The following is a 24,672-nucleotide window of genomic DNA, read 5'->3' on the forward strand; positions in this document are numbered from 1 at the left end:
TGCATCCCTTCAGCATTTACCAACTTAAATTACAATCATGTTTAATACAAATGACTATGGTACCCTCTCTGTACCAATCTGTACATTGACAGATTTACAGGGTGAGATTTCTCTACAAATGTCAGGGAGCTTAATCAATGTTTGTGGATTGTATTTCCACTTTAAAATAATTCAGTTATTGAAAAGTATGTATTTTCCAAACATATTCCAAATTTAGAATTTTATAAATGGGAAATTTATCATTCTAATTATTTTTATTCTAAAAATTTTCTGGGATGTATCTGTTGGAGACCTAACCTGAACTTGAATGGCACCCTAAAACTTACAGTTCCAGGATTATCTTTGAAATTAATTTTTAAAAAATAGCCTCCCTAGTACATTTACAGCATAGACATAATAGAAGAGTATATAGTGGCAGTAAAGATTTGTTCTAATAAGATCAGTACAATCTCCTATTCCCCAACTAGCGAAAGTCAAATGTCTTAAGGAAAGGGCACAGTAGAAACCAGCTGTGAACCTCAACAGAAAAAAACAATTTTTTCAAATGTCGTGTGCCTTTCTAAAAAATCCAAAATATGTATAACTTAGAGTAAGAAAAGTACATAATTTTGATGCTGAGACTATATGGGCTGAGGTTATAGGGACAAATTTTAATGCAACATAAAGCATTACATTATAATAATCAAAGTCTCCACCATGGGAAATGAGAGTTGGAATGGAAGTGAATCTTCTGTAACTCAAGCAGAATTCAGATGACTCTGTCTTAGAAATGTGGTAGTAAAGAGCCCTCCATTATTTAAAGAGGAGGTATGGAATAGACTCTTAAAAGATTGCTTCTAGCTGTTATAATCTATTACTATGGCCCAAGTCATCTAACTTTATCTATTAAATAAGAGGTCTGGGAATATGTGAAGGAGTGAACCAAGGAGCCTGTCAGAGAAGGCCACCTAATTCAGTCTGGAACAGGGGCAAGGAAGCCACACACCTGGAGACTCCAGACTGGGACTGGGACCGCACTCCAATGGCAGCTGCCAGTCTTTGCCCAATAAAAGACTCTGGAAGTGCAAAAAAAAAAAAAAAAAAAAAAAAAAGATTTTAGAATCTCTAATACAGGAAAGCAATCATTAGTTATTTCTTTTTGCTTTTTTTAAACTTCTGGAAAGGAGAACAATTAGGCAGAAGGAAGATAATGAGGTAAAAATACAAGTCAGATAAAGGGGAAATCAGTAAACTCTTGAAAGCATCAAGAAGTTATTTATTCCTTCACAGAAAAAAAGAAAGTGGTTATTGCAAAAATGGACCAATATTTTAGATATCAGGGATACTCACTGGCATACTGTAAATGATAAATATTTGCCTATAAATGACAGAAATAATAAAAGGAGGAGGGAGCACAATTGAAAATTTGTAATATGGTTTACAATCAGCATAGGAGGATAAAACAAACTCTACAATAGGTTGTCAATGAATAACTTGTAAGTAGACCTTTCTTCTAGTCTTGTTCTAAATTGCATGTTTTCTTGAGAAATATTAAACAGAATTAGTAACAATGTTTAATTTATGCTATTATTTAAATTAAACAAGTAATTTAATTACAGAAATCCCTGCTGTATGCTGTAAGCAACAAATTGATGAAAAATGTTTGGTTAATCAAATTTTTGCACTCAGATCAATGAACTTTCAAAAGGCATTTTGAACCTCTGCACTAGGCCCTAGGGGGAAATCAGAGATAAAGAAAGAATAGCTCAGGGTGTCTGGGTGACTCAGTGGGTTAAAGCCTCTGCCTTCAGCTCAGGTCATGATCTCAGGGTCCTGGGATTGAGCCCCACATCGGGCTCTCTGCTCAGTGGGGAGTCTGCTTCCCCCTCTCTCTCTGCCTGTCTCTCTGCTTACTTGTGATCTCTGTCTGTCAAAAAAAAAAAAATCATCATCATCATCTCTATTACCTTTTATTTTCATAATGTTAGAGTGATCTTTAGAGTGCTATTATCTCTTTGGTGAAAAAAATTTATTTCCAGGTTAAATATATCAGAGAAGAATATAAGATTCTTTAACTATTTAAAGTAAAGAAAGAAAGAACAAAGAAGAAAAAAAGTTTATGTGAATCAAATCTATAGACATAAAGAGATAATAGGTTGTATGAGCCTATTGTGTATGGCAGCTGATAAAATATTTTGTGATATTAAGAGAACCATGATATACCCTCATTTGGAATATAGTGCTCAATTCTGAAAATCAGCTTTAAGAGGGCCATCTGCTGACAAGAGTAATGAAAATGTGAGCTAAAGCTCTTGAAAGGCAGATTTTAGCTCAGAACAGAAAACTATTTTCTAATGGTTAGATTTTGTAAGCGATTCTATAAAAATTTCTCAATTCACTCCCTTTTGCTAAAACTGTTCAAGTTGATATTAAAAGACAGTCTGTTAGGATTCACAGAAAGGTTTTTTACTTTGAGCAGGAATTTTTTCCCAGCTTTATTGAAATATAACTTACATATGACATTGTGTAAGTTTAAGATATATAATATGATTTGAAACATGTACATCCTGCAAAATGATTACAATAAAGTAATCCATCACTTTACATAATTACTGTGTGTGTGTGTGTGTGTGTGTGTGTGTGTGAGAGAGAGAGAGAGAGAGAGAGAGAAGAACATTTAATATCTGCTATCCTAGAAATTTTGAAGTATATAATACAGTATTGTGAACTATAGTTACTGTGCTGGACATTACACCCCCAGCACTCTTTACTGTTATAACTGGAAGTTTGTACCCTTTGGCCAACCTCTCCCCATCTCCTTCACCCCCAGTGCCTGACTACCACCATTCTACTGTTACTATATTTAGCTTTAGATTCTATATGCATTTTTTAGATTCTATATGTGTGATCATACAGTATTTGCTTTTCTCCTTCTGACTAATTTATTTTTATTTTAAATTTGAGTCAACATACAGTGCAATATTGGTTTCTGGAGTATAATCCAGTGGTCCATTGCTTACATACAACACCCAGCGTTCATCACAAGTTCCTCTTTAATACTCATCACCCATCTAGCCCATCCCCCATCCACCTGCTTCCATCAACCCTGTTTGTTCTCTATCGCTAAGAGTGTCTTAAGGTTTGTTTCCCTCTCTCTTTTTTTTCTTTTCCCCATCCCCATATATTCATCTGTTTTCTTTCTTAAATTCCACATTTGAGTGAGATCATATATTTGCCTTTCGCTGTCTGACTTATCTCATTTAGCATAATACACTCTAACTCCATCCATGTCATTGCAGATGGTAAGATTTCATTCTTTTTGATGGCTAATATTCCATTGCATAGATACACCACATCTTCTTTATTCATTCATCTGTCAATGGACATTTGTCTTGCTGTTGTTGATGATGTTGCTATAAACATTAGGGTGCATGTATTCCTTCAAATCCATATTTCTGTATCCTTTGGGTAAATATCTAGTAGTGCCATTGTTGGATCATAGGGAGTTCTATTTTTTGGGGGGGGGGGAGTTCTATTTTTAACTTTCTGAGGAACATCCATACTGTTAGCCAGAGTGGTTGACCAGTTTGCATTCCCACCAACAGTGCAAGAGGGTTCCCCTTTCCCCACATCTACACCAACACCTCTTGTTTCTTGTGTTATGAATTTTAGCTATTCTGACAGGTGTAAGGTGGTATCTCATCATGGTTTTGATTTGTATTTCCCTGATGATGAGTGACATTGAGCATCTTTTCATGTGTGTTAGCCATCTGGATGTCTCTTTTGAAAAATGTCTATTCATGTCTTCTGCCCATTTATTACCTGGATTATTTGGGTTTTGGGTGTTGAGTTTGATAAGTTCTTTAGAGTTTAGATGCTAACCCTTCATCTGATATGTCATTTGCAAATATCTTCTCCAATGCCATAGGCTGTCTTTTAGTTTTGCTGATTGTTTCCTTCAGCGTACAGGGTTTGTTTTTTTTTTTAATCTTGATGAAGTCCCAATTTTTGCTTTTGTTTCGTTGTCTCCTGCAATGTATCTGGTAAGAAGTTGCTATGGACAAGGTCAAAGAGAATTCTGCCTGTGTTCTGCTCTAGGATTTTGATGGTTTCCAGTCTCTCATTTAGGTCTTTCATCCATTTTGAATTTATTTTTGTGCATGATGTAAGAAAGTGGTCCAGTTTCATCCTTCTGCATGTGGCTGTCCAGCTTTTCCAACACCATTTATTGAAGAGACTCTTTTCCATTAGATATTATTTCCTGTATTGTCAAAGATTACTTGACCATATAGCTGTGGGTCCAGTTCTGGGTTGTCTATTTTGTTGCATTGATCTATGAGCCTGTTTTTGTGCTAATACCATACTGTCTTGATGACTACAGCTTTGTAATATAGCTTGTAATCTGGAATTGTGATGCCTCCAGTTTTGTTTTTCTTTTCCAGAATTGAAATGGCTATTCAGGGTCTTTTATGGTCCTGTACAAATTTTAGGGATTATTCTAGTTCTGTGAAAAATGCTGGTGGTATTTTGATAGGGATTGCATTAAATGTATAGATTGCTTTGGGTAGTACAGACATTTCAACAATGTTTGTTCTTCCAATCCATGAGCATGGAAAGCTTTTTCCCTTCTTTTTGTCCTCTTCATTTTTTCCCCTAAGTGTTCTACAATTTCCACAGTACATAATTTTTACCTCTTTAGTTAAGTTTATTCCTAGGTATCTTATTGTTTTTGGTGCAACTGCAAATGGGATTGATTCCTTGATTTCTTTTTCTGCTGCTTTGGTACTGGTGTATAGAAATACAACACCTTTCTGCACATTGATTTTATATCCTGCAACTTCGCTGAATTCATGAATTAGTTCTTGCAGTATTTTGGTGGAGTCTTTTGGGTTTTCTACATAAGAGTATCACATCATCTGCAAATAGTGAAAGTTTGACTTCTTCCTTGCCGATTTGGATGTCTTTTATTTGTTTTTGTTGCCTGATTGCTGAGGATAAGACTTCCAGTACTATGTTAAATAGTAATGTTTAGATTGGACACCCTTGTCTTATTCCTGACCATAGGGGAAAGGCTCTCAGATCTTTACCATTAGTGATTATAGTAGTTGTGGATCTTTCATATATGGCCTCTATGATGTAGAAGTATGTTCCATCTATTTCTACTTTGTTGAGGGTTTTTATAAAAAACAATATACTATGCTTTTTTGGTTATCTATTGACAGGATCCATATGTCTTATACTTCTTTTATTAATGCGGGGTATCACACTGGGTTGACTTGTGTACTGAACCACCTCCACAGCCCAGGAATAAATCCCACTTGATCATGGTAAATAATTCTTTTAATGTACTGTTGAATTCAGTTTGCTAGTATTTTATTAAGAATTTTTGCATCCATGTTCATCTAGGATATTGGCTTTTTACTCTCCTTTTTAGTGGGGTCTTGGGCTGGTTTTGGATCAAGGTAATGCCGGCTTCCTAAATGAGTCTGGAAGTTTTCCTTCCATTTCAATTTTTTTTTTAGAAGAAGAGGTATTAACTCTTTTTAGAATGTCTAGTAGAGGGGCGCCTGGGTGGCTCAGTGGTTTAAAGCCTCTGCCTTCAGCTCAGGTCATGATTCCAGGGTCCTAGGATCGAGCCCCACATCGGGCTCTCTGCTCGGTGGGGAGCCTGCTTCCTCCTCTCTCTCTGCCTGTCTCTGCCTACTTGTGATCTCTGTCAAATAAATAAATAAAATCTTAAAAAAAAAAAATGTCTGGTAGAATTCCAATGGGAAACCATCTGACCCAGGACTTTTCTTGTTGGGTGATTTTTTTTTTTTAAAGATTTATTTACTTGAGAGAGAAAGTGAAAGAAATAGAGAAAGAGAGAGTGAGCATGAGCAGGGGGAGGAGCAGAGGGAGAGAGAGAATGATGTGGGAGCTTAACTCAGGGCTTGGTTTTAGAACTCTGGGATTATGATCTGAGCCAAAGGCAGACACTTAACCTAACTGAGCCACCCAAGCACCCCTGTTTGTTAGGAGATTTTTGATTACTGATTCGATTTCTTTGGTGTTTATGGGTCAGTTCAAATTTTCTATTTCTTCCCGTTTCAGTTTTGGCAGTTTGTAAGTTTTTAGGAATTTGTGCATTTCTTCCACGTTGCCCATCTGTTGGCATATAATTCTTTATAGCATTCTCAGAATTGTTTATATTCCTGTGGACTTTGTTGTCATCTTTCCTCCTTCATTAGTGACTTGATTTATTTGGGTACTTTCTCTTTTCTTTTTTTTTAATTAATTAATTAATTTATTTATTTATTTTCAGCATAACAGTATTCATTGTTTTTGCACAACACCCAGTGCTCCATGCAATACGTGCCCTCCCTATCACCCACCACCTGGTTCCCCCAACCTCCCACCCCCTCCCCTTCAAAACCCTCAGGTTGTTTTTCAGAGTCCATAGTCTCTTATGGTTCGCCTCCCCTTCCAATTTCCCTCAACTTCCTTCTCTTCTTCATCTCCCAATGTCCTCCATGTCATTTGTGATGCTCCACAAATAAGTGAAACCATATGATACTTGACTCTCTCTGCTTGACTTATTTCACTCAGCATAATCACTTCTAGTCCCGTCCATGTTGCAACAAAAGTTGGGTATTCATCCTTTCTTTTCTTTCTTTCTTTTTTTTTTTTTATAAACATATAATGTATTTTTATCCCCAGGGGTACAGGTCTGTGAATCACCAGGTTTACACACTTCAAAGCACTTACCATAGCTCATACCCTCCCCAATGTCCATAACCCCCTCCCCCTCTCCCAACCCCACCTCCCCCCAGCAACCCCCAGTTTGTTTTGTGAGATTAAGAGTCATTTATGGTTTGTCTCCCTCCCATCCCCATCTTGTTTCATTTATTCTTCTCCTATCCCCCATGTTGCATCCCCATATCCTCATATCAGGGAGATCATATGATAGTTGTCTTTCTCCGATTGACTTATTTCACTAAGCATGATACCCTCTAGTTCCATCCACGTCGTCGCAAATGGCAAGATTTCATTTCTTTTGATGGCTGCATAGTATTCCATTGTGTATATATACCACATCTTCTTTATCCATTCATCTGTTGATGGACATCTAGGTTCTAGTACTTTCTCTTTTCTTTTTGATAAGTCTGGCTAGGGATTTATCAGTTTTATTAATTCTTTTGAAGAACAAGCTCTTAGTTTCATTCATCCTCTCTACTGTCTTTTTGTTTTCTATATTATTTATTTTGGTCCTAATATTTATTATTTCCTTTCTTCTGCTGGATTTAGGCTTTGAGATTTTTTTCTTGCTTCTTGAGGTAGGCCAGTATTATAATATACTTACCTCATAGGACTATCTTGGCTATATCCCAAAGATTTTGGGCTGTCATATTTCATTTCCATTTGTTTCCATGTATTTTTTTATTTCTTAATTTCCTGGTTAATCTCTTCATTCTTTAGTAGGAAGTTCTTTAACCTCTATGTTAAAGGTCTTTCCAAATTTTTCTTGTGGTTGACTTCAAATTTCATAATGTTGTGGTCTGAAAATACAAATGGTATGATCTCAATCTTTTTGTACTTGTTGAGGGCTGATTTGTGACCCAGTATGTGATCCATTCTGGAGAATGTTCCATGTGCACTCAAAAAGAATGTGTACTCTGCTGCTTTAGGATGAAATGTTCTTAATATATCTATTAAGTCCATCTGGTCCAGTGTGTCATTCAAAGTCATTGTTTACTTGTTGATTTTCTATTTAGATGATCTGTCCATTGCTGTAAGTGGGGTGTTAAAGTACCCTACTATTATAGTATTATTATCAATGAGTTTTTAATGTTCATTACTAATTGTTTTACATATTTCAGTGTTTCCAAGATTGGGGCATAAATATGTATAACTGTTAGATCTTTTTGATGGACAGCCTCCTTAATTATGATATAATGCTTTTCTTCATCTCTTGTTGCACTCTTTGTCTTAAAGTCTAGCTTGTCTGATCTAAGTATGGCTACTCCGGCTTTCTTTTGATGTCCATTAGCATAATAGATGGCTCTCTACCCTCTCATTTTCAATCTGCAGGTGCCTCAGGTCTAAAATGAGTCTCTTGCAGGCAGCATATAGATGAGTCTTGTTTTTTTAATCCATTCTGATACCCTTTGTCCTTTGATTAGAACATTCCATCCATTTACATTCAGAGTGATCATTGAAAGTGATGAATTTAGTGCCATTGTGTTACCCATAGAATTGGTGTTTCTGATGATGTTCTCTGGTCCTATCTAGTCTTTGGTATTTTTCCCCCCTCCACTCAGAGTCCCCCTTAAAATTTCTTGCAGGGCTGGTTTCCTGGTCACAAACTTCTTTAGCTTTGGTTTGTCTGGGAAACTCTTTAATCTCTCCTTCTACTCTGAAATGACAGCTTTGCTGGATAAAGAATCCTTGACTGGGGACACCTGGGTGGCTCAGTGGGTTAAAGCCTCTGCCTTCAGCTCGGGTCATGATCCTGGGGTCCTGGGATCGAGCCCTGCATCACGTCGGGGTCTCTGCTCGGCGGGGAGCCTGCTTCCCCTTCTCTCTCTGCCTACCTCTCTGCCTACTTGTGATCTCTGTCTGTCAAATAAATAAATAAAATCTCAAAAAAAAAAAAAAAAAAGAATCCTTGACTGCATATTTTTCCCGTTCAGCAAGTTAAGTATTTCCTGCCATTTTCTTCTGGCCTGTTAAGTTTCTATGGACAGATCTGTTGCAAGCCTCACCTGTCTTCCTTTTTAGATTAAGGACTTTTTCCCTTGCAGCTTTCAGAATTCTTTCCCTGAATCTGTTTAGTTTGTCAATTTAGCTATGATAATTGCCTTGGTGATGGTCAGTTTTTGTTGAATTTATTAGGAGTTCTCTGTGCTTCTAGGATTTTGATGTCTGTGTTCTTCCCCAGATTAGGGAAGTTTCCAGCTATAATTTGTTCAAATAAACCTTCTGCCCTTTTTTCTCTCCTCATCTGGGATTCCTATGAAAAGAATGTTATATCTTAATAAGTCACTGAGTCCCCTAGGTCTACCTTTGTGATCCATTACTTTTCTTTCCCTCTTCTTTTCAGCTTCATAATATTCTATAATCTCATCTTCTATATCACTGACTCACTCCTCTACTTTGTCCATCCTCATTTTTATGGCCTTATGGCCTCCACTTGTGTTTGCATCTCAGTTATAGCATTTTTAATTTTGGCCTAGCTAGATTTTAGTTCTTTTGTCTCTGCAGTAAGGGACTCTCTAGTGTATTCTCTGCTTTTTCCAGTCCTTATAATCATTGTTTTAAATCCTAGTTCAGATATCTTACTTATATCTGTATTGATTAACCCCTGGCCATGAGTTCTACTACCCATTCTTTCTTTTGGGATGAATTTGTCCAGAAAAGAAGGAAGAGAAACAAAACAAAAAGCCAAACCCCCAAAAAACCAGATCTTGGGTGTGCTTTTGTCTGCTTGTTTAAAGAATCTAAATTCCAAAGTACTATATATATGTACATATGTATATGTGTGTGTATACACACACACACACACACACACGTTTTCACATTTTTTTAATCCCTTCATCCATCCACATATACTTAGGTTGCTTCCAGGTCATGACTATTATGAATAATGCTGCAAGGAACATGGGGGTGCAGACACCTCTTTGATATTGTTTCATTTCTTTTAGATATATACCCAAGCACTTGGATTGCTGGATCATATGGTGGTTCTATTTATAATCTGTTGAGGAACTACCACACCGTTTTCCATAGTGACTGTTCTCAACTTACAATCCCATCAACAGTACACAAGGGTTCCCTTTGCTTTACATCCTCACCAGCACTGCTTATGTCTTCTCTTTTTGATAACCACTTTAATAGCTGTGAGGTGAGAGCTCATTGTAGTTTTGATTTGTACTTCCTTAAAATTACATATGCAACTCCAAACACTGAGCCACCAGAGAAATCAAAGAAGGAATTAACTAGAAAAAGATGATGGCCAAATATTAGAAGAGTAAAAGAACACACAAATCAGCATTTTTAAAATTCAATATTCACAGAGTTATGTTTAGATGAGTGCAAAATGCATTTGGTCAACCACTTCACATTCAAATTTATGTGTGTGGAAGTAAATTTGATCCATCTGTTCCTGAATTATTTTCTCAAACCACCAACATTTTATTTTACAAGAACTGATTTCCAACAAGTCTTATGATATCCCTGACCTCCTGCCAAACTTATTCAAAAGTCTGAAATATGGCTATTGTACTGAATCCTCTCAAATATGCTGTTTTTTTTTTAATTAAGAGCAAAAAAACAGGCAACAAAGTATTTATCTGCTACATTGCCATTCATGAATGGCATGAACAAAAAGGAAAAAGATCAACACAATATCTATTTTTACCATATATATGTCCAGATACAGTATAATACAAATTACCTAGACAGAAAGCCTTGTGTAAGCTGTTTACACATATGCGAGGAGTTTAAAAGGGGAATGGATGACCCAGGACAAATTCATGTCCCCTCTGAAGAATGACTTAAATCATATACATTACCAGTGAAGTTTCTCCACCTACCCCATGGCTGCTCCTTTGTGTTATAGGCTTATCTTTCCCAGTCTACCTCTTCACTTTGTTATTAGGGTTGTCACAGGGACCTACCACTTCTCCAGTTCTCTACCCAATGGGCACTGTCATTCTTTCCCATGGCATCAATGACCACCTAGATGCTCATGACTCCCAGACCTGTATCTTTGCTCTGCTTTCACTTTTAAGAGTGACAATTTCTGAACTCTTCCTACTTGGATCATCAATAAGTACCTCAAAACCAGCAATTCCATGAGTACTCAAATTATGAGCCAGAAATTGTTACAATATTTGGCTTCCTTATCTTCTTTAGTCATTCCCCTCTCTCACCCAGTCACAAAGTCCAGTCTATTCTTTCTCTTAAACATCTCTCTAACCTCGTTCAAATCATTGTATTCTACCACAGCAATTACTGGAATACCTTCCCAGCTGAACTAGCTATATATCCAAATGGACTCCTACAATCTCCACACAACTGTCAGAATGATCTTTCTACAAGGGAAATCTAATCATGCCTTTTCCTGCTTTAAACCCATCAGTGGTTTCTCATCACTTTAGAATAAAGTCCAAACTTCTTAATATAATTACAAAACCCCAAATTATCCAACTCCTTCCTATCGAAAAATCCAAATTATCCAATGTCATCACCCTTTTCTCTCTGAACCTAACACTGGTGTTCTATAGTTCAATATTTGAGTTTTGTTCAATTTCTAAAAAAATTGTCATGCTCTCTCACACCTCAGGCATTTCCACAAATTGTTTCTTCTGATTAAAATCTCTCCTCTCTAGTCCCACTCCACCCAGCTTCCTTGTCCCACCAACTTTCTCTACCCCACCTACCTTTGCTGGACATGTCAGCTTGGATGTCTTCTCCTCCAAGAAGTCTTTCTGGCTCCCTCAAAGCTAAGTTTGATACCCCTGAAATATGCTTCTACCATACTTTGTGCATCCTCTATGACAGCCTTTATTTATAACATTGTATTGTGGTTGTTTCTTTGCCTGTCTCTTCCAATAGAGTTTAAATTCTGTAGAAGGGTTGGAGTCCCATTTCCCAGCACGATGCCCTTCACCTATTATACATGCAATAAACAATTGTTAATATTGGTTGCATTTTAGATCCCTGATGACAACCTTGCTAAAAAACACAATCTGTCATATAGCTGATAAACTACACTTAAGTATGGGTTTTGATTTAATTTTCCTTTCACATCACCATTCATAGGAAAAAAATGTTTAAAGACATAAAAATAAATATAAAGCTATTTTTCCTCCTGATACACACACACACACACACACACACACAATTTTTTTCTGTTGTCCTATCTGAACTTGGTGCTAAATATATTGAAGTATATCTAATTACAGTACTTTTTCCTCTAATAGTTCTTCCATGTGCCTACTATAAATAGCCATTGCTTTTTATACCAAGAAATCCTCAAGTAAATTATGTATGAGAGAAAAAAAATGAGAAATGGTGTGAAGGTTAAGATTTCCAGGACAGTAAAACACCAAGAGTTGAATACACAGATATTTAATTCTGTCGATCTTTAAAACTGAATGATTAAAGTATCTTTTCTTAAAAAATATTACTCAGAATTTGAGGTAAATGTTTACAGATGGTCTACTGACAAAAGCTAACTTCTATGTTTTCCAAGACTTTTAAGACTTTTTCTACAAAAAGTTATGTAAAGTAGAGTAGAATTCTAAAGATAGTTCCACTGGCCTTTCTTTCCATTACTAACAGAAACAAATCATCATTAGTGATAGGATGCTCTCATTTGATTAAGCTATGAAAATATTATCATATTGTTATAGGTACCCACATGTACTTAATGTGTACAATAACACTTTGTAACTTTTAGGAATATATCTTCCATTTACAACTAAAAAAGGGACATTTGCCTTTTGTTATAGAACATTCTCATTAAAAGGAGATTGCTGTTTTACTTTATGTCATTTTACAATGGTCTACTCATAGTAGAATTACTCAGATAAAATTATTTTGAAATTCACAGTGGTATGTCTATATAGTTGAAACACAAAATAGTTTGGAAAAACATTAAAGTATGTTTCAATAGAAGTTATCAAACAGCATGATTAAAAACTAAGCAGAATTAATGAGGTATTATCAATTTTGGCAGTTAGTATAAAAAAAGAGGAAATATTCTATGAAGTGAAAAGACTACTAAATATACTAAATATTCCAAATACTGCTAAGCAGCTAATTCTTTTCCAACTCCAGTGCTACTCAGACCCATCTTTAAAGTTCTTAAGTTGCCTCAAAATTTTCTATCATTACTGTTCAGAGTGAATGGCCTCTGAATAATGTTTTCATGTTCACCTCAATCATTTCTCCTCATCTTACTTTTAAGGCATCTTGTTATGGAATTCATCTGGGGTATCTGCTAAGAATATCTCTGTAATATTCTATGTGACAAAATAATGAAATTTTAGTGTTTGAAATTGGTTAAAAGCTGAATTATTCAAATCCTAACTATTTTTTTTTAAAGATTTTATTTATTTATTTGACAGACAGAGATCACAAGTAGGCAGAGGCAGGCAGAGAGAGAGAGGAAGAGAAGCAGGCTCCCCATCAAGCAGAGAGCTCGATGCGCGGGCTCGATCCCAGGAATCTGGGATCATGACCTGAGCCGAAGGCAGCGGCTTTAACCCACTGAGCCATCCAGGCGCCCCAAATCCTAACTATTTTTACGTTTATTAGGCCAAAATAATACAGAGCACATTGTTGGGAAGATAGTAAGTGTTTATTAAATAATGACTTGACTGATTGTCCACATTGCCTGAAACATCTGTAATTAATTTTAAATAAATCTTTAAAACTGATGCAAAATAAAATATATAATTTATAATCCGTTCTTTAGGTAGTTCTATGAAAAGGAGATAGAATCTTTATAAATTGGAATTACTAAAACAAGTGTGGATGATTAAACTGATGTCATTCTCCACCCCCTCCTGAAAAAAAAAATTAAGAAACATGCAATAAAGGAATCAATTTCTTTTCCTGGAGCAAATGCATGAAATCTAACCTCCAAATAGGCAGAAAAGTTTTACCAATGATTGAAAATCACAACTGATAAGATGATGCAACAGTTCTTTGGACCTCATATAAGCTGGTTCTGTGGTAGGATAAAATGTTTTATAAGAGAAACTAAGTTTATAAAAATCAAGAATAGTAATGAAAAGCAGACTTCTGAGGTTTTAAATGATCTGATTTTTCTGTTCTTTTGCTGTGTTTGGAAATGACAGCAGAAATGATGAAATATAAACATAACAGTAGTTTGGAAGATTTCTAACCCCTCTCAGAAGACAATTACTGGTTTAGAGTTCTTAATAAACCAACATGATCCATTTTGTGTTTTCCTTTCATCTCCTTCACTATTTCCACATAGACTACTTTGTACCTGATTCTCACCTAAAATGAACAATTTTGTAGGGGACTCTGAGACATAAAAACCTATATGGTAATGAGGTTGTGTCTCTACTTCTATCAATTAAAAGTGGAAAGCTAGAAATAATATTGAAAGAACAATACAGCTGTGTGAATCTTGGCACAACAGGATGAAACTATTTCTACTGTTTGCTTCTTTTCCCCATGTCCCTTTCCAGTGCATATAAATTCATTGCTCTTGTGGTTTTAATTTGGGCACCAGTTTTGACTAAATCTAAGAGCTCAAAGAAAAACACAGCTGAAACCACTGCCTAGTGGCTTAACTCACAGCCCCAAATGATAGGCCTCCAACAGAGCCCAGCAGGCTTTCAGCAAAAAGGCTGCTGACTAGAGCTCATTTTGAAAAGTAGAGAGTTTGATAAAAAGTCAGGGAAAGAGGCTTCACTATAGCTGTCTTAGGAGATTTTGCACTGTTCTACTAAAAAGAAAGTGAGTGTCCTTGTCCTCTCCTCTATGCAAGAAATACATGATAGATTTCTCTGGCACTTTAGACGGACTGATTCTATGCTAGAATGCTAAAACCACAAGGTAATGACACATACAAAATGAAGACCTGAGCTGTGCATGGCAATTTTTTTCACTCGCAAATGATTTATCTTATTCAGTCCTGAAGACTCATGGGTCAGTGACTGTTTTTGAACTAGTGGACCTAAAGCCATCCATAGAATTTCTGTCTTTAACTCTGTCCTTCTCTGTAAGGCACAGCCACAAATGATCTCCTCAACAGTTGTGATCTAAGGGTCTTTGGAAATAAAGATGTTCTATCTTCAAATATGTTAGATACCAAAATAGAGAATCTGCTAAAAGGTGATCATTTAGATTTCACTGCTGTTTTCAGAGATTTGATGGTAAATTCCTTCTGAGACTGTCAAAGATAGCACCAATGTCCATGTGATTAAATCTCTAGGGCACTTCAAAAAGAAGGCTATAAATTGCTTTCCTCCATTGCTACTCCTCTACAGAACAGAATTAATTTTTTTTCCCCACAAATTAGTGCTAGGAAAAATTTAAAAGAAAAGCTGATTGCAAATATGCTAAAGATTTAGGACAGTATCCCAGTTTTCTGCCAAAGCAGGTAACACCACTTATTAGACAAGGATTGTAACATGTAACTGTTAAGATATGCTGAGCAAGTCTTCAATTTTATTGCTCTACTCCCACACAATCACCAAAATCTCTGGCTTCTCTGTTCCCCTGCAGTGGCCCTCTGCCAGTGGCCAAATAGGACTTGTCAGCCTCTCACTCTGAAATGTCTCTGATCTCTGTAGGTTGCTCTGCAGGTCTTGATGCATTCTGTACTTTATCTTGCTTTTCTAGTTCTAATAAGTGGTATCACTGACATGCTGTGAACTGGTACATACTACCCCAAGCAAAACCTCAAAATTTAATACTAAAGCAAGTACTTTTGTTGTTGTTGTCCTGTTTATTTTCCTAGCTCTGTGACTATCCCATATAATTTATATTGTCTCTTAGTAAACATCCTCTAACAGCCCAGACTCTCAATGGTTGTGTCCCTGGTCTTAATGCTTAGTTTCATAAAAGTTGGTTTTTACCACCTACTTATATGACCCTGCCAGCTTGTACTGTAATCTGAAATCCCAATTCTGGTCTTTAGGGCTGAATTGCCTCTCAGAACTCTATCTGCTGACATTGTTCAAGTTAGTCTTTCAGATACAAAAATGCTACCTCTACTACCCACTTCACACTCTGTAACCTTCTGCATGTCCACATGTTAACTCATAATAGCACATCTAGACCACCCGTACAGATGCCGCCCTCACTGCTTCTCTGATCAGTGTCAGACTCTGGTAATAGGTCATGCATTGATCACACAGCCTTGCTTAATTATCTTATTCAAGGCCCTTGACAAAATAAATACAAATTTTGCCTCATTGAATCATACCTGTTCACTTGTCCATAAATCAGTACTTGTATTTTTATAATAAAGTGAAACATAAAACAATTGCAAAGCTCAGAGGTAATTTCAAAGAAAAATATTTTAATGTAGAAGGTTTTTTTCCACATCATTTATCAATTTGGGTATGCTTTGCATACATTTCTTAGACTGTGAGTCCCAGAAGACATCTGACTGCAGTTTCAACCAGACTGTATTATAGCAGTCAAATATTTTCCCTTGACTAACTTTAAAAAGGAGAGAATCAAAAACATTCTCTCTGAATGTTCAGAGAAGCTTCCCATAGAGAAGGAAGTACATTCTGATTTTAAACAAAACAACTACAGCTAAGCCTTTCATAGTCCAGCAACACACATGGGTTGGATGTGAAAATAAGCTATCTTTATCTGAACACTTATCTGAATTTTACTGAGGAACTTGATGAGAAAAGATGCAGCATTCACTTCAATACTAGCTCAACAGGATAGAAAAAGAAATGGGAGAAAAACATGTGCATGAACGAGACTTACTCTGCAATTTTCTGTGCTCTATTTGTTATTAGTGTTCCTGAAAAATGGTGAAGAATAATTTAGATGTTGGCTAGTGTGTAAAGTCTATGCAATTGTAGCCTTTACCCTCTTGTTAGTAGATTAGTAGAAGAGGTAAAAAATCAACTTTTTGTAATATTTACTATGGCAGCGGGAATATTGTGGTTTAACGAGGGAATTTTTCAGTACGGAACTATCCAGGGAAAAGTGCTAAAGTTCATAAGAGCTGGTCCTGGTTTTTCTTGGTAACTAAATATCATTACCACATGAGTTGCAGTATTTCCATTGATGAACACTTTTAAAAATTAAAAAAAAAATTAGTTAAGACATTATTACTTTGTCTTCATGGCTTGTAAACTTATATGACCTCTGTTTTTCAGTTCAAACTTTGCTGTGAAGGCATATGAAATTTTTACAGATACATTAGATGAGTCTCACTTCCTCAGAAAACATATAGAAAAAAAATTTTTTTTAAAGATTTATTTATTTATTTATTTGACAGAGAGAGATCACAAGTAGGCAGAGAGGCAGGCAGAGAGAGTGAGAGGGAAGCAGGCTCCCTGCTGAGCAGAGAGCCTGATGCCGGGCTCTATCCCAGGACTCCGAGATCATGACCCGAGCCGAAGGCAGAGGCTTAAACCACTGAGCCACCCAGGTGCCCCTAGAAAAATTTTTTAATAAAAAGTTTGACTAGCATATTGGAGTGAATGTTGACAAAAAAAATGACCTCTTCATATCTGTTCCCACTCTTCAAATATATTCAAGCCATCTGTTTTTGGATATAAGATGCATATGAAATAATTCAGGTTTAGTGAAGACGGATGGTTAATATTTAAAGATTTTTTTTATTTATTCATTTGACAGACAGAGATCACAAGTAGGCAGAGAGGCCGGCAGAGAGAGAGGAAGAGAAGCAGGTTCCCCACCGAGCAGAGAGCCCGACTCGGGGCTCCATCCCAAGACCCCGAGACCATGACCCAAGCCGAAGGCAGAGGCCTTAACCCACTGAGCCACCCAGGTGCCCCCTGATGGTTAATATTTTTTAAACCTTAAAAACTGTGATAATACAATGATTCATACTCTATTATATTTTTAAAAAATTATAAAGCATCAGTTATAGATTGATGATTTTAATGATAAATTTGGTAGAAAAAGTATTAAGTGACACTAACACAAATTTTAGCAAAATATATAAAAACTTTACTTCGTCTTCTTTTTATTTATTTATTTATTTTTGGTTCAGGGTAATCCAGTAAAATAGTATGATCTCTCTTTCAGGATTTATTTTAAGGGATGGTTTTGAATAAATTATAGTTTAATTATAATATAACATGTTTATTATATTATAATAAATAATTAATATAATTAATTAATTTATACAGGTGTCAATGACCTCTGCTCCTACAATCACTGCCTTTAGAAGGATCTGTCTACAAAAGCACTGACTTAGATTGCTTAATATGGGACAGAGGCAATATTTTTTTCAGTTATTAATAAAAGTTATGGAAAGTGCTATAAGTTAATGGATAGAACACTTAATTACACATATCACAAAACACCTAATTGATAGGAAATTAAGAATCTTGAATCGATATTTACCCAGGTTTTTGTTAATGAAACATAAGCATTCAACTGATCATAGAAATAAACCTATACAGTATAAAACTTGGTGGTGTCATGGTGTGATGACCAACTAGAATATGGGGGTTATACACAAAATTTTTCTGGATTTTAAAATTCTTTTCACTTGACTTTAAAGCCATTCTCCTAAGTAGAGAAATATGTACTAGTTAGATCATCAAGTGACAATCTTCAGTATCCCTACAAGGAGACGATCCAATAGAAACTTCAATGTGGATGGCAAAGAGACATTTAAAAGATGCCATGCCAATGTTCATTCCTGAACCTTCCTTTGGTAAAGACAGTAGGGATGAGAGAATCTGTTTTTTCTTAATCTATTATTCCAACAAAGTCACAGGCAACTAACAGCTTAAAGCACAGTTTTTATGGCAACTGCTACAAAGAAGAAAAGCTATGGAAACTGAATTTATCACATTGCAGTTAAACGATGGAGGGTACACACTGGATCAAGTGGGTGCCACTGACCACAAAAGTAATTCAAAACTGATATTTATAATAAAATTCTGCATATGCTTTAGCTGGCCAGAGCTCTGGTTCCATGCCAAACTGGTGAGATAAAATAAAAATCAGTGAAAAAAAACCTATAGTCTTAGCCACAAAAAGAAAAGGATATTGGGAAATCTCAATTTCCTTCCTTCTGTTTGAGCAGGCATATTTGGCTCTAACTCTGTTAATAGTTATGTTTAGACAATGTCAAAGGAATGCCTTGATAAATAAAATAATCTAGCTAGGGGTACGTGTGTAAGAGTGAGACTTGTCATCACACACAACAGGATTGAATTTCACAAAACCACCATTATTGTGTGTGAATTCTATTGAACTGGACAATGACTGGCCCCACTACTTTGACACTATGACACTCCCATATGAATAAAACAAATGTGAGATCATTGCAACAACACAGCGGAATGTTGCTTCACTGCTTCAACCTGCAATTTTGTAAAGTGGTGAATATGAAATTATCTACCACATTTTAGGATTAGTTATTTCTGCTTTTGTATTTTGGTGTGAAATAACTGAAATCACAAAATATGCAGTTTTTCTTATGTGCTAATATTTTCATTAAAATCAAATGATCATATATTACAAACACATATGATTCTAATTTGTTGTCAGGTGACTAAAATAGACTAAATTTTTGTCAGCTAATTAGAACAAGCCTCAAATGAGTAAAGTGGAAAAAAACCATATGTTTGAATTCTAAACAAAATGTAATGTATGTTTCTTTTTTTGAAACTCCCCCAAAATTCAGAGTAGAGAAGAAATATAAGCTATTTTGGAGTCATGCAAAACAGGCTTATAATGTAAAACAAAATTCTGTGTTTTTTTAAAAAGGACTTTTATCTGGCTAACCTAACCTGTTCAAGACAAATATTAATAAGAAAAATGAACCAAGAAAAATAAAACCTTTTTCACTGAATTATGCAACGAGTGAAGTCTACACAGTTGCCTTGGAAAGACACTGTTTTAGTTTGTGTTTTAGTCATACAGCAGGAAAGCACAAGGCTGAATGACTAGACACCATTTTGTCCTTAAAGCAATAGGTTCTGAGTCCTGGGTTGAATTCTGAAAACTCCTAGGGAATAAACAAAATATTAAGAAACACCACTGGTCAGAGTGCCTGAGTGGTACATTAGGTTAAGCCTCTGACTTTTGGTTTCAGCTCAGGTTGTGACCTCAGGGTCTGAGATGGAGTCCAGAGTAATCTCCGGCTCAGGGTTGAGTATTCTTGAGCTTCTCTCTCCTTCTACCCCTGCCCCTCCCCTCTGTATTCTCTAAAAGAAATAAATAGATCTTAAAAAAAAGAAAGAAAGAAAGGTATTTAACAATCCAGTGGATCATAATACATGCATTGTTGAAGTGGATCGTATTTGACATTTACTTAAAAGATGATAGCAAAAGATTTTGCATTGATAGAATTGCTCAATTTAGTATAGGCACAGCTATCTGATAATCACCCAGATACTTCCAGTGATTATATCAAACAATCGTGATTGCTGTCCTCAGCCAATAGTTTGTTTGCCTACCCCTATACAAGGGAGGGTAAATTCATTAGAAGGTTTCTTAACTTCTAAAAATCTAGAGTTCAAAACATAAAATTAGAATAATCACTATTATTCATTCTAGCTGCTTATCTATCCATACACATTTCCATACACTATTCATTCTAGCTGCTTATCTATTTTTTATTTTTTAGATTTATTTAATAATTTATTTGCTGCTTATCTATTTTGGTCTCTTACTATAAGAAATACCACTGTGGCCTTACATAGAAATTTTACCACATATATGTGTTTCTATATATCCACATGATACACATAGTTTTTCATTATGAAAGTAATGCAGGTTCACTAGAATAAGAAACAGTACAGATAGAGAGGAGACAGAACGAGTTATTGAATCGTGGAGAGGTTAACTACAGTTACAATACTGACTATATCCTATGAATATACAGGCATTTCTCTATCGTCTCTCTCCAGATAGTTTATCTATACTTCATGAAATAAAAATTACGTATGTACAGTTTTGAAATCCTTTTAATCTACATAGTATATGTTTTCATGTCACTAAATGCAGATCTATATCACTGTCTTCAGGCAGTTATTCTTTGATGAACTCATTCAGTTTTCGGACCACGGACTCTCAGCTTCCGCACTCATCTAAGAGTCAGGAAAGGGTAACTGGGCCAGGAAGTTAAGAGGTGAGGAGATTCACCCCCCCACCCCCCAACGATGGCGGCTAAGGTGGGGAGGCAGCGGGAGGCAGGCTCTGGAGCCGGCGCACACAGACAAGTCAGCAGCGGCGGTGCTTCTCCCCAGTACCCCAGTCTCTTCACCCTTACCCGCTGTGCCCACGCCCATTTTGGCTCCAGGGGATGGATAGGAAAAGTCTGAAACTGAAGAAATCACAACGGATAGCTTGCTTCCGGGTGGCCCCCCCAAACACGTGTGGACAATTTTGTACGGTAGACATTCTTCCTAATTCAGTATAGAGATCTGCGACAAAACATCTTAGTGGACCTGTACCCCTGGAGATAAAAATACATTATATGTTTATTTAAAAAAAAAAATTTTTGGAAGGGGAAGCGAACCATAAGAGACTATGGACTCTGAAAAACAACCTGAGGGTTTTGAAGGGTCAGGGGTGGAAGGTTGGGGGAACAGGTGGTGGGTAATAGGGAGGGCACGTTTTGCATGGAGCACTGGGTGTTGTGCAAAAACAATGAATACTGTTACGCTGAAAAAATAAATAAAATGGAAAAAAAAATCTTAGTGGAGAAACTGGCATTTTCGCCTTCTGGTAGATCCGAGCAAAGGACAAGTTCTGCTTACCTTGGAAAAGCGCGGGCTCTTCTCTGTGGCCCTCCAGGCGTCGAGAGCGCCACGTGCGCCGCGTCTGCTGACTGTGAGAGGCCAGCACACCGCGGCAGGCTTGTTGCCCGCGTGCTCCCAACACCCCAGGCTCACTGGGGAAGACGCAAACACCTGTCCATCTGAGCGGGAGGCCCTCCACAGGCAGCCTGACCCAGAACCGCTTCTCCCCGAGGTGATTCCTGAGGCCGCTTACCGGGAGAACACAGTGGGTCTCCACCGTTTCTGTACCACAGAAACTACAGTGATGATGGACGGGGAAGCCCTTCATTCCTCACAAACTACTAATCACATCCCAGACACCACCGCGCTGGCTGGGGTGCGTCGGAGCATGCGCAGCTGATGCAATGCGCCAGGAAGTACCTCCCAGGAACCAGTCCGGCCTGGGACTGCGAGGAGGCTGAGGACACGGACAGATCGGTGTTATAGTTCTTCGCGAGAGGTTGCAGGCTGGAAAACGACCTGTCCAACGTCAGCCCGGGCCCTGCCGGTTCCCCGAGCTCACACACTTTGGCGGCTCAGCATGGGAGTGTCAGCCAGTCTCTACGTCAGTGTGCTCAACAGGCACCACTGCGTGTACCGCTCCTCCCCAAACATGCACACAGCTACAGAGACACGGGCCTGGAGAGGTTCGTGTGCGTCCACGCCTGGGCCAACCCTGGGCACGTTGGAAATCATCACAAAGAAATTCAATTTAATGGCTGGAATGTGGGGGTGGTGGCGCTGGAGCGAACCAAGGCGCGGCTCCCGTCCATGCTCATGCTGAACCTGGAGTGCGGACTCATCTTCCAGGATGTAGGGCGGCAGGTGCTGGCGACCCGTTCCAGAAAGCTGTCCCCGGACCTGTGCATACTCATGTGCAATGCGAAGCTAGAAGACAACCACGGAGTTGTTTCTAAAATGTTCTGCGGGAAGCCTGCAGTGGCCGGTCCGGGGCCTTTGACTGACCTGCTGACTCTCAAGCCCTCCGGCTGCGTTGTGGAGCGAAAACACACACCTGTGCAGGACATCTGAGTTCTTCTGGTTGGAGGCCCTCCAAGATCCCACCCAGATAAGAGCTTTAGACAGAGCCCATGTTGAGGCATGTTTCTTTGGGTGTGAATTTAGTGCCAAAATTCATACGCGGTGCAAAGTCTAGGACTTTTTTCTTAAACTTGACCAAATTTATTGCCACTGAGCACAGCTCAATACCCTGCCACTCAGTGGAATAAAAGGTTTACCTTCCCACTGAAGCAAACATTAGGATAAAGTGCAAGAAGGTTAAACGCAGCCTTCTGTAGGAAAACCAGGTTAGTGTTCCTACCTCTCTCCTGTGTTCCCTGAGATTAGCAGTTACCATTGTGACAGCCAGCACCAGACTGCTTCCTTACAGGGACTGGAGGGCCAGTCGGCCCTGCCCAGGAGTGCAGGGTTTCTTACAGTTGCTGGCTGGGGTAACTGCAAAGCCTGTGAACATTTTAAAAGGTAGGAGACTGGGGCGCCTGGATGGCTCAGCGGGTTAAGGCCTCTGCCTTCAGCTCAGGTCATGGTCTCAAAGTCCTGGGATCGAGCCCCGCATCGGGATCTCTGCTCAGCAGGGAGCCTGCTTCCCTTCCTCTCTCTCTCTGCCTGCCTCTCTAACTACTTGTGATCTTTCTCTCTGTCAAATAAATAAATAAAGGTAGGACACTAAGTTTCTACATGTCTGGGTGTCTGGGTGTTTCAGGAGAGTTGAAGTCAGATGGCTTAGGCAATATAGGATAGCTTTGTGGTTTGCAAGCTTGAACGATCACTCCCTACCCCTGTCAGGGGTCCCAAATGGGAACCCACATTGACCACTTCCAGTAGTTGCGATGCTGCAGTAGTCTCTGGGGTCTGGCAGTCGGGGATTGCAAAACATCTGGCTGCAGTTTGGTTGGAGAAGAGAGTCTCCAAGTCCTATTTTTTTCTTTTTAAAGTAGGCTCCATGCCCAGGGTGAATCCCGACTTGGGGCTTGAGCTCATCACCCTGAGATCAAGACCTGAGCTGAGATCAAGAGGGGGAAAATTAACTGATTGAGCCACACAGGTTCCCCTCCAAGTCCTATTTTTTGAAATGTAGAGAAACCCAACCTCTGCAGTACGGATGAGAGAGAGAGAGAGAGAGAGAGATGTTTTAAGGAAGTCAACTAAACATTTAAATGTAAAAAAAAAAAAAAAAAAAAAAAGATCCATGTAGCGTAGATGAGGAGGTATGAAAGAAACTCAGCCCAGAGGTCCTCCACCCATTGAAGGGCAATACATGAGCACCTCTTACTCCTCTGTACTCCTCCTCACATTCTTTTTTATAGAGATAGCCTACACATTTCCCTATGTTTGTTATAAGAAATATTTCTGACAAAGTAACATTCTTTCCAGGGGCATATGGAGAAGAGGGTGCTGCCACTCTCAGAGTCAGAGTGATAGGACAGAATGGAAAAGGAGCTTTGTTCAGCTTAGTGGCCAGCTTGGGGAAATTTGACAAGCTACAGTGAGTAGACTGGCAGCAAAATTCACAAAAGAGATTGTTTATGCCCTAACACTGTGAGGTTGATGACACCAACAGTTGGTTCAAGAGCCATTTCCTTGGTTTCCCTTCTGGATTACTGGAAGGAGGGCAATTTGGAATTTCAAGAGAGATGCCTTTTTTAAAACTTAGGGAAAAGATTATCTCAGAAGGAAACCATCTCCTTCTGCCCCCTTTCCCTAAGCCACAGAGATTATATAAACATAAGGCAGGGCACCTGGGTAGCCAAGCATCTGCCTTTGGCTCAGGTCATGATCCTGTGGTCCTGGGATCAAGCCCCGCACAAGGCTCCTTGCTTAGCGGGGAGTCTGCTTCTCCCTCTCCCTCTGCCTGCCACTCCCCCTATTTGTGCTCTCTGTCTCTATGTCAAATAAATAAATAAAGTCTTTTAAAAAATAAGGAGATTATTAAATTATTTTTATCAAATTGCCAAAAATATTAATATGCACATTATAAAGAAGAAATCATCTTTCTAATGAAATATATCTACTTCTTTTGCAGAAATAGATGACAAGAGGGTGACCAACACCCAAGCCGAAGTAAGTTTTCTTATATTTTGTATAAATAGGTATTCAAATCAATTAGAAACATAATTAGGTAGGCTTAATGTTTTATAAAATATGTCAGTACAACTGATATAAAAACTACTTTGTTTTTCCTGAG

At 37.9% G+C, this 24,672-nt stretch overlaps 1 protein-coding gene across 1 annotated transcript in view; it reads left to right on the top strand.

Annotated features, from left to right (window-relative positions):
• Positions 1 to 24,672, top strand: part of PPP1R1C (protein phosphatase 1 regulatory inhibitor subunit 1C) — a 113,992-nt gene that overhangs the window by 30,792 nt on the left and 58,528 nt on the right. Inside the window, exon 3 of the mRNA XM_046019578.1 lies at positions 24,511 to 24,548. Within this exon, the coding sequence (XP_045875534.1) occupies positions 24,511 to 24,548 (38 nt within the window). The remainder of the gene's footprint in view (positions 1 to 24,510; positions 24,549 to 24,672) is intronic.

The sequence above is a fragment of the Meles meles genome, chromosome 9, assembly GCF_922984935.1.
Source record: "Meles meles chromosome 9, mMelMel3.1 paternal haplotype, whole genome shotgun sequence".
Lineage (NCBI taxonomy): Eukaryota > Metazoa > Chordata > Mammalia > Carnivora > Mustelidae > Meles > Meles meles.